General features: G+C 40.7%; 1 protein-coding gene across 2 annotated transcripts in view; it reads right to left on the bottom strand.

Moving 5' to 3' along the window:
• Positions 1-15667, bottom strand: part of DCLK1 (doublecortin like kinase 1) — a 363242-nt gene that overhangs the window by 19938 nt on the left and 327637 nt on the right. For both annotated transcript variants that reach the window (XM_065408366.1, XM_065408375.1), the window contains exons 11-14: positions 13209-13342; positions 12521-12598; positions 11647-11743; positions 8543-8623 (exon numbers count right to left, since the gene is read on the bottom strand). In XM_065408366.1, the coding sequence (XP_065264438.1) occupies positions 8543-8623; positions 11647-11743; positions 12521-12598; positions 13209-13342 (390 nt within the window). The remainder of the gene's footprint in view (positions 1-8542; positions 8624-11646; positions 11744-12520; positions 12599-13208; positions 13343-15667) is intronic.

Genomic DNA, 15667 nt, shown 5'->3' with positions numbered 1-15667 from the left:
AATGGGGAGGTGACCGCCCAGCCTCCTTTTTCCCAGACCCGGGGGTAAAACGGTGATTCTGCTTTCCCCCAACCTTATACCCCTCCACCAGTGGTTTATGTTTGATTGCAGCTTGTGCTTGTTCATAAGAGTCAGCATACTCAGCTAATTCACCCACTGCATTTACCTTTTTGTCCCACAAATACTGTTTTACCTCATCACTGCACATATTCAGGAAGTGTTCCTGAGTAACCAGATCACACATCCCTTCAAAGCTGGTAATGCCTCTCCCCCGCACCCATTTATCTACCAAATCTCTCATTTCATTGGCATAAGCCACATTGCTTAATCCAGATCCCCTCTTAAGGCTCCTGAATTTAACCCTGTAGGTTTCAGGTGTAACCTGAAACTGTTTCAAAACCAGTTCCTTAAATTTACCATAGTTTGAAGCATCATCAATGGGCATCTTATTGAATATGTCCAGAGCTCTGCCAGACAATTTTGCTATCAATGTGGTCATCTTCTGATCTTCAGGGATGGCATGGAGGGTGCACAGTCTCTCAAAGGTGATGAAATATTCGGCGATATCGCTGGACTCGTCATACTGTGGACATAGTCGCTCCCATTTGTGGATTTTTGGGGAAGCGGAGCCAGCCGGGGGAGGGTTTTGTCTCCTCGACTCCATAACAGTCAGTTCATGTTTCTGGGCCTCCCTCTGGGCCTCCATAGCCCTCTCCTGGGCAGCTGCCTCTGCCTCCGCCCTCGCTGCCGCCGCTCGCTCCCTCGCTGCCGCCGCTCGCTCCCTCGCTGCCTCCACCTCCATAGCCCTCTCGTGGGCAGCTGTCTCTGCCTCTATAGCTCTCTTGTGGGTGGCTGTTTCTGCCTCCGCTCTCGCTGCCTCCGCCTCCATAGCTCTCTTGTGGGCAGCCTCTTCCCTTGCATGTTCTGCCTCCGCTCTCGCTGCTGCCCTCGCTGCCTCCGCCTCCATAGCTCTCTTGTGGGCAGCCTCTTCCCTTGCATGTTCTGCCTCCCTGGCACTAATTTCTAATTGTCTTAGTTCCAACTGTCTCTTATGTTCATTTTCTTTCTCTTTTGCTACCAGCCTGGCCAGCTTTAGTTTATTAGCAGCGTCACTAGTACTCATTGTCCTGCTTTCTTGTGCTGGGCTACAATCCCTTTGCAGTTCACTGAAACTGAGATCACTAGTACTCATTTTTCTGCTTTCTTGGGCTGGGCCACAACCCCTCTGCAGTTCACTGAAACTGAGATGCACTTAGCTCAGGGGATTCTTAGTTAACCAAGACTTTCACAGTGCCCAGCGTTCAGCTTTTCTGGGCAATTTGTACCCTGTGCAGTTTTAGTTTCTTCTGATCTTCCGTCTTACTTATTTTGCTTCCTTTTCTGTCCCTACTTCCCTTTCCCGAAATAAGCAAACAGAAAATAACAAACCAGTAACCACTTTGTCTGTTCTCCAGCCACCACACTTAAAACTCACTTAAAATCACTACCAGTATCTTAAAGCAATCAGCTGTGCACAGATCCTGCCGACTACGCCACTGTGACGGGTTGGATCACAGAAACCCCCTTGGGAGCTGCCACCCAATGTGCCAAGACTACTCCTGCTTCTGTTTTCCCTGCCAGCTCAGGACTCCAGCACCCCGTCTCGCTGAGCCAGACACTCCTGTCTGCTCTAACAAAGACTCAGGGTCTGAATCACTTGTCCCAAAGCTGCAAGTTTACCTGAAAACCAGCTCACAGGAGTGTGCTTGTCTTTAGCACTCAGATGCCCAACTCCCAATGGGGTCTAAACCCAGATAAATCCGTTTTACCCTGCATAAAGCTTATGCAGAGTAAACTCATAAACTGTTCGCCCTCTATAACACTGATAGAGAGATATGCACAGTTGTTTGCTCCCCCAGGTATTAATACATACTCTGAGTAAGTTACTAAATAAAAAGTGATTTTATTAAATACAGACAGTAGGATTTAAGTAGTTCCAAGTAGTAGCAGACAGAACAAAGTAAGTCACAAGCAAAATAAAATAAAATGCGCAAATCTATGCCTAATCAAACTAAATACAGATAAGTTCCTCACCAGTTCCAGAATGCTCCCTTTTACAGGCTACTCTCCCTTTAGCCTGGGTCCAGCAATCTTTCACAACCCCTGTAGTCTGTCTTTTGTTTCAGTTTCTTTCAAGTATCCTGGGGGGGTGGAGAGGCTCCTTCTTTAGCCAGCTGAAGACCAAATGGAGGGGTCTCCCCCAGGTATAAATAGTCTCTCTCTTGTGGGAGGAGACCCCCCTCCTCCCTCCTATGCAAAGTCCAGCTCCAAGATGGAGTTTTGGAGACACCTGGGCAAGTCACATGCCCCTGCATGACTCAGTCTTTACAGGCCGATGCCATTGTCCACATGGTATCTTGCATGTCTCCAGGAAGACTTCTTATGTGGATTGGAGCATTCCAAGATGCATTGTTCCCCAAGTGTTTCCTGATCAGGTACTTAACCTGGCGAATTCCTTCCTAAGGAAGCTGACCAAATGCCTCCCGAAGCTTACTTAGAAACCAAGCAAGCATACAGCCCATATTCTTAACCTCAAGTAGAAAATGATATATATATGTACAAATAGGATGAATAGATATAGTAGACCATAACCTTTACGGAGATATGTTACCTGGCACAGGCAGCACAAAACATATTCCAGTTATGTCATACATACATTTATAAGCACCCCCTCCCCATAAAGCCTTATGGGGTACGCCGTCACACAGTTACCTTGGCAAAGCCTGCCCACCATCAGATTATGCAGTGTAGCAGAGAACAGTAACCTTGGATCATATCAAATGACTGGCCTGCAGAACTACTGCTTTGCATTAGAGCCCTGCGCAGGACTATTTTTTAATTCCGCTCACACTATTATGGCAGTGGGTCCTGCAGGACCCGCGGGGTCCCTATCCCGCTGCAGGGCTCTACACTAGTCCCATTCAGAGCTCTACTTTGCATCTCTAGTTATCAACAATTGAATCAGAGACTTAAACTAAGCATTTTAGCACCAAAAGTACAACACATGGAAGTAACAGTTCAAGATGAGAACATAAAATGAGTGTGAACATTCATTTTTCTGTCTTTGTAACAATTCTGAGAGCACTTAGTACGTTACACAGTTGCTGCAGTAAATCATGGGCTTTGTAAGCATATGGGAAGAAGGTTAGTTTGAGTTTGTAGATTGTGGCACTGATTTTCAAAAAATTCCTCACTCACCTCTTAACAAAATGCACTAGCAGGCAGAATATAGTCAAATGCAGAGCTTTAAAAAATATAGTAGTTGGTTATTGTCTAGTAGAAGGGAGGACTGGCTCAGAGGTATACGACCCCTAAAATAACCTGTATTCCTCTGACCTGACCTTTCCCAGAAGAAAACCAGTCTATAAAACGAACCCTTTCCTCTTCTTCATAGGAAAAAAAACCCCAAAACGTACATCTCATTTTTCAAAGGTCTGAGGCACAAGAATCACCAAGTCCTGATGACTAGTGTAATACTTTCTATCGGGGAAACTTACAGCCATAGCTCCAGAGATGATATTCCAGATCCACATAACATAGGATACATTTTTTGAGCCACAATGTGCTCAAGCTGTGGCGAAGTTATAAAATATTAATTAATCTGTCATTGCAACACTTTCTAACTATTTTTCTGCTATCTGATGTTTACTTTACAAATATACTGGTATTCAGGCTCCAAACTGGAATCACTTCATCCAACATTAAAAAAGATACACATCTAGGGTGAAACATGGCAGCTGTTTAATATCAAACAGCAATGCTACACTACATTTTATGGCAGGAAGTGAAGAAGAATATCATACCCACAAGAAACTGCAGGAGGAATTGGACGTAGGCTAAATGCTCCAAATAGGAATTTGGTCAAGACACTGTAAATGTTAACCTCCCAAAGACAGTCTTCACTAACGAGTGTTCCAGTCTATGCATTAACCATTAGATATACACACTGCTTCTCACAAGTGGTCTGGACCTTGGTAGTGCATCTCATCTATAGTACTAGGGACAAAACTGTCAAGAGTGACTGGTGATTTTGGATTATTCACCTCGAAACACCTTAAAGGGGCCTGAGTTTCATAAAATGCTGAGCACCCATTTTCTCAAAAATAGGCTCCTTTATAGTGTCTCAAAAGTTGGACACTCAGAAACTGAAGCACCTAAAATCACTTGTCACTCTTGAAGACCTCGATTCAGGTTTTACAACATACTACTTCAGTGTGCAATTGTTTACTGTCATCCCTGTCTAATTTGAATGTTCCAGCAAACACGGTTAGTTGCTGCTCAGACAGAGAACCTGCTTTGTTTTGTTTTAAAATAAGGAAAAAGAGCCAGACAGAGGCTGCTGGTGACATTCCTGTATATAATAATTATCATGAACGCTGCTTATATATTTGCATTGTGCTACACAACAGGACATGTAAAGACCCAAAGAAAAAGAAATTGTGCTAAAAATCTTAAGCAAAGCTCAGGACTGCTGGACTCCTACTGCCCTGACACACTCAGATCCATTTCACAAGATGATCACAAGAGGTTTCCTTTCCAGCGCTAATTGTGCCATAGGAAGAGGTCATTATATAAATAACAGAAGAAAATTAGACCAAATAAAAGCCCTGGAAAAGCCTGTTGACTCTGTTTCCTTTACGGTTTCCAATGAGATATGGGCAGCGCCCTATGGTGTGACCAAAAATATTGCAGCTGCCAAATAAGAAATGTCTTTTTAAATTAACCTCCTTATGAACGCTCAGTTTATTATTATTATTTACTGATGGTTACTTATTTATTTCACATACAGGCAGCCAGGGCCAATGTATCTAGGGAAATGTTTTAAAGCTACAGGTTTCCTAATCCTTTTTAGGCTGGCGTGTACAAAAAATAATCCACTTTTGGGTAATCATTATAACAGGGAAGGGTTTACAAAATGTAATCCATCCTTTTCACCATTAAAACTTATTGAATTACAGTAAGTTAAACATTTTTATTACTCAGAAGTCAAGAATTGTACCATAACTTGCCATTGGTGCACTTTGGATTATATAATATTTCCAGTGTTTAAAATGCTAGCTCCCAAGCCTCTAGCCTCTTTTATAATTCCTTAGTTTTGCAATGAATATGAGCAGGCATAGGAAACAGTAAGAGTCCCAGTAGGGGAAGTATAAAACAGTGGATTTGTTTCTAGCTCTAAGAGTTCTGTATATGAGAGACAAATCCAAATAAACTAAATTGAGGGGGCAGAGAACTGCTGTTAAATTGCATTCAGAATCCAGGATCTCCATCTGTGTCAATGGCAACTAGCCAAAGTCTTTTCAGGTTTTGTTTATTAAATTGAAAACAGCTGGGATATTATTGACATAGGAACTGTTTTACTGGTCTGATTCTGACCATTACAAGTTTTGTTGTTTCTAAGAGAGTCCAGCTATTTTCGTTGTTAAAATTTAAACTGAAATGAAGGTTGGCTCCTATTGAAACTGTCATACTAAATTCCAGCGATGTCATCAACTTACAAAGTAATCATTTAGTAAACAGTCATAAAAAGCTGCACTTGGAAGTGCAATAGTTATTTACACCCGACAAATACTTTTTACATAGAATAACCAGGCAGAATGTCAAAATGAAATTTCAAAGAGAAAAAAATATTTCATGAAAATTATCATGAAAAATTATTTCTATTTTCCAGCCAGCAGTATTACCCACAATTTTAGTGCTATTTCACTAGTCTCAAAACTATAAATAAGTCCAAAGTATTATATAGCATTTGGTACTAAGGAGAGGTATTTAAACAGATTTATTAGAAAAGTGAAGTGTTATTCCACATATTTACTTTCCTTCTAGAAAGAAGCAGAATATTTTATGAAGATCAGCTAAAATAAACATTTTCACTTGTAGATCTCCAGTGCCGTTATAAATACAAGTAAGCATTATTATCCCAATTTTAAAGATGAAGAAACTGAGGTAGAGAGAAAGTGACTGGTTCAAGGTGATGACAGAGCTAGGAATGGAAAATGCATCCCCTGACTCCCAGTACAATGTTCTCTCTATTGGTTCACACACTGCCTCTGTAGAAAAACAAGTTTTCCCTTCTGAATTCTCTCTCTCTCTCACACATATACTTCAGGCCCCAGTTCAGGAAAGCATCCCCATTCTGGACAGCAGCTAACCATTATTTCTGGACAGCACCTAACCATTTCACTTTAGGCATAAGTCTCATTTAGTTCAGTGGACCTTAAATTTGTGCCTCAAATTCAGCACATATTTATATGATAGCCAAACTAGGGGTGGACTCAGGCATGTGCTGAGAAACTTTCCTGAAGTGAACTCCAGAAAACTTATCTAGCAAATACTTACATTAGTCCAAGAAAAAGGTATTTCTAGCCTGATTAGCTCTGAATGATGGCTAATATATAGCTGAAGAAGATTTACTGACCTCTGAATGTGGAATGCTATAAAGGAATGATTAGGGAGACAAAAATCCCCATAGAACTGGGATAGAATACTTCGTCTAGTACAAACAGGAGTGCTATATGTTTTCACAGTCATATGCTTACAGAATATTAACAATAGCATGACTTTCAACACTAAAGCACTGATCCCCAAACTGTTTCACAGTCCTGGAGGGTGGGGGGAGGATACAAACAGGGGCAAGGGGGCCGAGACTGGGGCCACAGCTGGGAGCAGGGCCAGGGCCGGGACCAAGGTCAGGGCTGTGGCCAGGGGCCAAAGCTGGGGGCAGAGCCAGAACCAGGACTGGGTGCAGAGCCGCGCCTGGGCTGTGGATGGAGGCCAGGGGCTGGGGCCAGAGCAGAGCTGGAAGCGGAGTGGGGCTGGATGGCACTCCCTCCCCACCCCATGAGGGGGCTGATCCAGGCCTCACTGCGCCCCTCCGAACGTTCCTCCGTGCCCCCTAGGTGGGCACGACCCACAGTTTGGGGAGCTTTGCACTAATGGAAGTAATACTTCTGCCACTTCATGCAGCTTGCTGAAACTGTTTACTAAAATGCAATTTAACTAAAAGGAGGGAAAAAAAGCTTTCAGGTTCCAGATCCTCCAATGGTGTAAAATCAACGGAGCTCCATTAAATTCAGTGGAGCGATGCCAATTTACACCATTGAAGAAGCTGGCCATGAGGCAGCAATTCTGCTTAGTAAGTCCCACTTTCTATCTCGACCTTATCCCTCGTCCCACAGTTCCCTCTCACTCCAGAGATAAATACTTATTTCAGTTCCGAACAAAAATTATTTAAAATTGGGATATAAACATTGTGTGACAAGAATATATCCTTCAAGAAGGAAACAAAATACCACCAGCAACAACAAAATCTTCTGCCTTAAAGTGACCACAAAAATGCTAAATTGTCTTTATATATTGCACTCGATGTCTATAAGCTTTACGTGACAAAGGGGCTGTGCAGTTCAGAAGTATTTACAATTAAAAACTGCTTCTATCTGAACAGCAGAATGGAGGATAGAACTACTTGAGGATGTACTTTGTAGCTACTTTACACACCATTTTCAATTAAGGAATATAGTAAACTATTTGGACACCTTTTAATTTTTTTATGTTATTTAATTAGTCTGTATATTTGAATTACAAATATTCCTTTTTGGAACTACACTCCCTTTAAGTGTCTGAGAGAGACCTTTTTGGATACTAGGGGAAAGTGCTGCATCACACAAATGTGCTAGGGAGGAATTCCACGCTGGTACTTGCAATATGCAAATTCAGATATTTTTTCTTGTACTCATTTTGCTTTCATATATTTTCATTTTTAAACTGGAATCTGGATTCTTCCCCCCCCGTTTTCTTTACATTTTTATCCAAATATTTTGAAACATATTAAATAGCTGTAAATAATTAATATTAAACAGCGTCCCTGTCCCAACATTAAAGCATAGACAGGCCCAGGCCTTCTTAATCTATATCAGATTGATCCATATGCCACCTCTTTATTAATCAATTTTATGGCAGGTTCAGAACAAATGAGCATTGATCTAAAGATAAAAATGAAAATTTCACACTAATCTAGATTAAACTGATATGACTGCACATACACATGTTTATAGATCAAATTTGGAAGTTAATATTTGATTGTAAAGATTTTGAACTTAATGCTGAATCATCCAGCTTTAAAACACGGACTATATTTCAAGACCCCTTAATTGTGATTGCAAGACTTGTGAGCCCATCTGATTTACGTGCACAAAATGTGTCACTGCACCTGCAAATTGACCTTTGGGAAATGGACAAAGTTTGCAGGTGCAATTAAGGAGGTGTGTTGAAAATGTGACCCACGATATTGGGGGGAAGGGAGTGCAGAGCACTGTGCACAAAAATATTTAATTGTATACTAGCAAAGCACTTTCACTTCCAGTGAAACCACACAGTAAGTTGGTCATTACCTGTGTCTGTTTTAGAAAATGTTGGCTCCAAAGAGGCATTTAAAGTATTTGATGGCAAACAGTTAAAAGATTACAAGACTAAAACAAGAATCTGCAGTCCTGAAATTACTTACATTAACCCACGGATGTTCGAGAACTTGCAAGGCTGAGAATCGCTGATCTACATCTACCTGAAGCATCATGGTGATAAGTTCCTGTGAAATGGAAGATAAGATCCCATTTAGAGCACATTTTATGAAGAAAAACAAAAGATTTAATTCAGTAAAGTGATCTTCAATTGATTGTAATAAAGCACAGTGTTCAATGAGTGGGAGAATTATACAGGATGGAAATATACTAAGGTTATTTAAAAAAAACTATCAATTGCTGAACTGTAAGTTGAACTTCTAAATCAATAGCTAAATAATGCATTGAAAAGCTAGAAGACCATAAGTGCTGAGTTAATTTTGTAGTCAGCAGTTTGTAGAGGAAAGAACTTCTCACATAATGTACAAAACAGATGGGAGCATGAAATCAGGTTAGTTGCCCATTTAGAAAATAGCCAATTTTCTCTAAAGATGATGCAGACTACTCTAGAATTTGGCTCTCTCTAGCTCCCAATATCAATAGCAAAGTGGATATTTTCAAAAAAAATATTTCTAACTCTTAAAACCTTTGTTTTAATGTTTCAAATTCTTCTTTACTATTTTCCCCTCAGTTTCCTACCAGCATTTAATGCATCACTTCTCCCATCAGTGAGTGCATTCAATCTATAGAAAAGATAACAGTAATGGGATGCTAATATAAAGGGAAATCAGAAATGATAGACATCAATTATTTTCAATAATAAATGGAAGCAGAATAGAAACTAATGATGTTATGCATCAAAATGGAAAAATTTAGAACAAACTAACTAGACAGAGTAGTTAGGTAATGGAACGAGCTTGCCAAAGGAGCTGTGGAATTGTCATTAGAGATATTGAAGACTAGAGCTGATTCTTAACAGATGAGTGATGTCTTACGCATGATGAAATCAAGCTTGCCACAATACAAAGGGAGGGATTAGAAGACTCCTACTAACACTTAATGCTTTCTTTCAGCTCCAAGTACTGTATCCTGTATGTTAATTTCACTAGTTTGGAAACTAAAATCCTACCCTCTACCCCTCCCATATTATTTCCAAAAACATACTACAAAACAGTGGTATAGAAGAATCAAGAGTCAGCGTTTAATATGTCATTTTCAATCCTCACACCCCAGATGAAAACACTGACATTATTTTGTGATAAATTAGTGCTCATACTGAGAGCATATATTCATCCTATGATTATGTGTTGGTGTTCCCAAGCTTAAGGTAAGAAAAGGAAAGTATTAGGGTGAAATCTATTGGTTATACACATGCCAACCCAAATGAACTGCAAATATGAAACTCCAATCAACTCCAATCTTACTGTAACTCAGAATGCCTAGGAACTCTGTAATTTCACCTCTTACTATAGTGCACCAATGAGACTGCTCCAGAGAATTTGAACTCTTGGGCCAAATTCAACCCTGTTGTGCAAGTGTGTTTAATTGTGTTAGGGACTAATCCTGAAAGGTACTGTGCACCCACAGCTCTCTCACCTCCTCTCAGAATCAAGCTCTTCCTTATTACAGTAAAAGCTGTTTTATCTGGCATGTTGGGGGAATGGCGGGTGCCGGTAAGTGAAAAATGCTGGTTAACTAAGAGGGAGGGAGTTTGGGTGCAGTAGGGTGCGGGGCTGGAGATTGGGGCGTGGCAAAGGTGCGGGGCGCGGGCTCTGGGAGGGAGTTTGGGTGCGGGAGGGGCTCAAGGCAGGGGGTTGGGGCGCAGGAGGGGGCTTGGGGTGCCAGATTTGGGGGGGGGGCTCCACACAAGCGGCAACCTGTCTTGGCTGCCCGTAGGCAGAAGCACGGTAGGCGGCTCTGCGTGCTGCCTCTGCCCCACCCTGAGCGCTGGATCCGCAGCTCCCAGCCAGGACAGGTCGCCACTTCCGGGAGCTGCCTGAGGTGAGTGCCCCGCAGATCTGGCACCCCGCACCTCCTCCCACACCCCAACCCACTTCCCCGAGCTGCCTTCCACACTCAAACTCCCTCCCAGAGCCCGTGCACTGCACCCCCTCTCGCACCCCAACCCCCTGCCAGCCCCGCACCGACTGGACTATAAACCGGACTTTCAATGAAGATCAAAAATGCCGGTTTATAGAGCTTTCCGGCTGGTGAAGTGCTGGATAAAACAGCTTTTACTGTACTTGAAAGTTGCTTTAAAAAAAGAGGACTAAAAAAATGAACGGCTTGTAATGGATTGATAGAACAAGTCAAAGTCTCATACACTGGCAACATTCAGGAGTTACAAGCAATGTTGAGCCTGGTTCTTTGACAGAAAGAGATATCAGGACAATCCTTTCATGTCATTAATCATGGGACATGTTTTCCTCAAATTATTATTATTTAGTATTTATAATACAATTACACCTGGAGGTGCCAATTGGAATCCAGCTGCCATTGTGCTAGTCGCTGTACAAACCCATAGAAAGCACAGTCACTGCCCCAAGGATGTGCCTATTTATGATCCAAGTTACTGGAAGTTTTAACTGTTCAATAGGTGTTGACAGGATGCTTAAAACTAGAGCTGGGCAAAATTTTTCAGACAAATAGTTTAGTCTCTGAAAAATGCAGTGTCAGGTTCATCACAACTATCTGAATTCAGATTGATTTTGGCAAATAGCTTCACCCTTCCCACCTAAAAGGGAAAAACGTTGAACAAGTTTTTAAATGTTTTATTTCAACATATTGTTTCAAAATGACATTTCATTTCAAAATTTAGCTAGATTTAATTACTAAAGAGTAAAAAACACCTGATAACAAAATGAAATGTTTCTTTTGACCCAAAAACATTTCTGTTTTGGGTCAACGCGAAACAAAATTATTTTTTCTGATTTTTTTTTATTTAGCCACTCAACTGAAAAATCATTTATTCATTCACTGCATAAGAGACAAATACTAACAAAGTGCTGCCCAGGTCAGCTTACAGTCTAAGACACAGACAATCAGATAATAATGTTGTAGATGACACATATGTACTTCAGGGGAGTCTAGACCTAAAGCTTCTCAAATATAGGGACACAAAAGAACAGTAGTTTTACACTCTCTTTGCACACACAACATATATACAGGGCACCTTTGATAAAACAGAAGAGAACCAACTTTGTAAATCTACCTTTGCAGAATCAGAAACATTATCCCAGTATGGAGATGGGAAATCCACCTGGCCCATCAAAATCTGATCAAAAAGCACTTCCTGATCATCTCCACAGCTGTAAAGCAAACAAACACAAAACAAAACATAAGATTTATTTACAGATGTCATTTTTATAAACTTTTAAAAAGCAAGTAAAATGCTTTTAACTGTAGTTCACTAAGTTTGCCTTTTGGAACCAGTTCCTCTCCCCATGCCACATGGCCACAATTGTGGACTGTGAGGGCACTTGAGATGGAGCACAAGTGAGAAGGGGGAAAAAAAGAGTCTACTTGTAGGGCGACCTCTGTTAGCTCCCTCCACCTTTGGGATACACTTCCCTCTTTGTTTCTGAGCTTGCCTATCTTTAAGGCAAGGCCCAGCCCTTCTTCTTTGCTTTAATGGAGAGGGGAGATTTGTGAGGGAGGCTGTAAGTTTGCTTACAGGTGTAAATCTCTGTTGGAAGGCTTACATTTTACTGCTTTTACATTTTACTGCTTCCTGCTTACTGTGTTGGGGAGTAACTGGGGGAATCTGCTGATTTCATCATATATTTTAAATGGTTGCCAAGGGCACCTAAAGCCTGGAATGGGTGCATTTGTTTTGCAAGGCAGATTACATCAAAATAAATAGAATGAGAAGAGACTGGGGTTTTTACGGTAACACAATGGAGATTTATGAAGTTTGTATAAATTAACAGGTAGAGCATGGAAAAAAATAACCCAACATTGCAAGCAAAGATTCCCGCCCCCCCCCCCCCCCCCCCCGCAGACCTCTTAGTGCAGGACAGGCACATGGACCATTCACAGCATAGAGGTGCATTGTTAAGAGTTGGATAAAAGATCATAGCCCATACCCACGGAATGGAGGAAAGCCACACAGCAGGATGTAAGTAATCACACCAGCTGCCCAGATGTCCACCTTCAGGCCATATCTAAAAGTGTTAGAAGTATTACAATTAGAGATACCAAGCCTGTATGAACTACAGTACACAACTGAAAGACAACGATGTCAGTGCACAAATTCTTATGAAATGGTCTGAGCTGAACTTTATCTATACTGTACACCAATTTCTGCTTTCAAATCCAAGGCAGATGTTTACAATTTAAAGCTACATTGGATTAGAATGTCTGAACACAGATGATAAAGTGTACTGGTTTCTTGGATGAGAGTAGGACTCGTTTGACCTCTCCTGACAGGAAGCCTGCACAGGTGCCATGGGTCACTCACCCCAGTGGGGGTTTGCTCTACACAATAGACCCTAAGGAAAAGGACAGTAGAAGACAAAGGAAGAGCACAGAAAACAACAGTTAGCAGTCACTGAGGGCAGTTTTTGTTACTTTTACCCCAGGGTTAAAAGAAACGGTTAGTTACTGCCTCACTGCTAATTTGAGGACTTTCTACTTTGAAGTTAAAAACTGCCGTGGTAACCCCTAATAAAAGGTAGAAAAAAAAGCCTAAATTAAAAGAGTTATAACTGATATATTGGCGAGAACATATTCCACCTTGCACACTTAAATGAACCTTTACTGCAAATAGTTTACCCAGCTTCTGCAATGATTTCTGGAGCTACATATGTAGGGGTCCCACAGACTGTGTAAAGAGGTCCATCCACTATTGTTGCCAGCCCAAAGTCTCCCAGCTTCAGAGACTTGCTTCCATCTTGGTGTTCATAAACCTAAACCAGAAATAAAATCCAAAGGATCAGCAAGGTTCTATGTAAATGGACTCATGAACAATTTGCTAACTTCCTGACCTACTCCTTTCAGTTGAGTATGCTTTCAGATTCTCTCCTTCACTTCCCAAAATACAGATGAGCGCACATTTAAAAAAAAAAAATCACAGTGTTTAGGAGGGTTTGATTCATATATGGTCTCTCTTCTAAAAAAATAAACATACCCAGTGTAAATGGCTAAGTATGCTGGATCCCCCTTTAGTGGCTGATCATCAAAGAGCACAAAATTTTTCTCTTGTTAAAAGCTAAAGTATAGTAGCGTAGTAGAGGCCTGTGCTTTTGATGTTGAAGTTCCTGGGTTAAATCCCCACTGAATCTGACAACCGTGGTAGCTTATTAAAATTAATACACAAAAGAGAGGCTTGTACAGGGATTTGAACTTCTGAGCTAAAGGAGTAACTCCATTAGTTGACAGCAGTAGTAGGCTTTTATTCTCCCAATGGACGAGCCACTAGAGAGGTCACAACACACTCAGCTATCATGTTACTTCACTAAGCACTTATGCTCACTTTTGAGAGCTCACAAAACACTAAAGGTGGAATTTTCAAAAGTGCTCAGTGTTAGCGCAACTCTTCTTCCATTGAAGTCAATGGTATAACTCTCACTGACTTCAATGGAAGCCGAGTTAGGCCAATACTGAGTGCTCTTGAAAATCCTTCCCTAAATTATGATCTCTTCAGCAGTGAAAAGCTACTTGCAATTTTTTTGTTTTCTTTTTAATCAGTGCAAGAGGAGACTTTATATTCTAGAAGCAATCAGTACATAAAGATAGCAGCCACAATAGGAAAATTCCAATTTCCATTGCTTCCCCAGTGCCTAAACACTGACAAATATTCAAATATCAAAACAAATAGCCAAAATAAAATAATTAAATTTATCAAAATAAAATGTTAACCAGCGAATCATCCCTTAAGGCAGTAGTTGATCGGGGCTCTCTCTTCCAGTTTTTAATGTTGATTTATGGTGAAATTTAGTGCAGTTTAATCTAACAACATTTTAAAAAAATGTGTTCAGTCTACAAGCGTAATCTCATGTGCTGCACCACCACCTTAAACAGCCACTGCCACAACAAAAGCCTCACTGAATTACAAATTCCTGCAAAAGAAACTTCTGAGATTTCCTTAAGAAATGGGCAGTGAGCTCAACAGAGACTCTTCATCTGCTCACTTAGTGCAAAAGTTTTTCCTAGAAGACCCATTCCTCATCAACTGAAACAGTTTGCTAGGGATCCATCAAAAACAACTGTAACTAGCCATCCTATGAAGAGAATTTTTTCTTCATTTGCTGTACAACCTTGCATAGAAAGATTAAGAAACCTTCTCGCCACTCTTCTGTATTGTAGGGCTATACAACATATTATATCAGGTCTTCTATATTATGAGGGGAGATTCAGCATTCACAGAAATCCTCTGTTCCTCTGATTGTTTTTAATAAGTGCATGAAACTGGATCTTGTTATGTGAGAGGACCAACAATCTGAAATGGATTCACACTTCTCTGTTATTAAGCCAGCAAAAAATGGGCATAAAGACCATTAAAAATGTAATTTCAGCTTTATTAAAAACACAGATTGTTAAATACATCTGGTTCCTGAAATGAAGTGTTTGCTGAAATGGGAGCAATAAATCTAATTTCAACCACAGTTTTAATTAAAGACTAGCAACTAGAAACTTTAAATAGACACTTGGTGGAAAATGTAAAGAAGTGATTTAGAGATCAGTGGCTGAAGCCACTGTAACTAGTATTCATCCTTAATGCAATTGCCTTTTATTGTGGAAAATGCCTTCACCTAGTTTGGTTAATCTAGTGCATGTTTACAGATTAATTTCACTAGTCACACTGGTGATGTGAATGAACCATATAATCAGAGCAATTAATTACAGAAAAGACCTCTTAAGTCATTGAATCCATTCCTCTGCCAATACGGAATTGTGCAGTATTGTATATTTTCTAAGGTTTTGTCAGTCCGTTTCCAGGAATGAGGCTTCTACTACTTCCTTGAGAGACTATTTCAGTTGATTTTCTAGTAACGCTAAAACAGAATAGTTTTCCCCCACCCTGTTATAACTCTATTTAGTGCTCTCTATAAAAGTGCTCCTAATGTGAAGAAGTGGTACGTTAATTGCCAGTCAAGGCGCAAGGAATGTGAATGATAATTTAATGCTCATCTCATTCAGAACAAACACTATACATGTTCTACTGCATTTAAACACTGAAGGGCAATTAGAGAGATGGGGATTAGTGCAAATTACCCACTATGTAGTGCTTT

This window comes from Emys orbicularis, chromosome 1, assembly GCF_028017835.1.
Source record: "Emys orbicularis isolate rEmyOrb1 chromosome 1, rEmyOrb1.hap1, whole genome shotgun sequence".
In the NCBI taxonomy this organism is placed as follows: Eukaryota; Metazoa; Chordata; order Testudines; family Emydidae; genus Emys; species Emys orbicularis.
The sequence above is the reverse complement of the archived record's forward strand: the minus strand, read 5'-3'. Positions and strand labels throughout refer to the sequence as shown.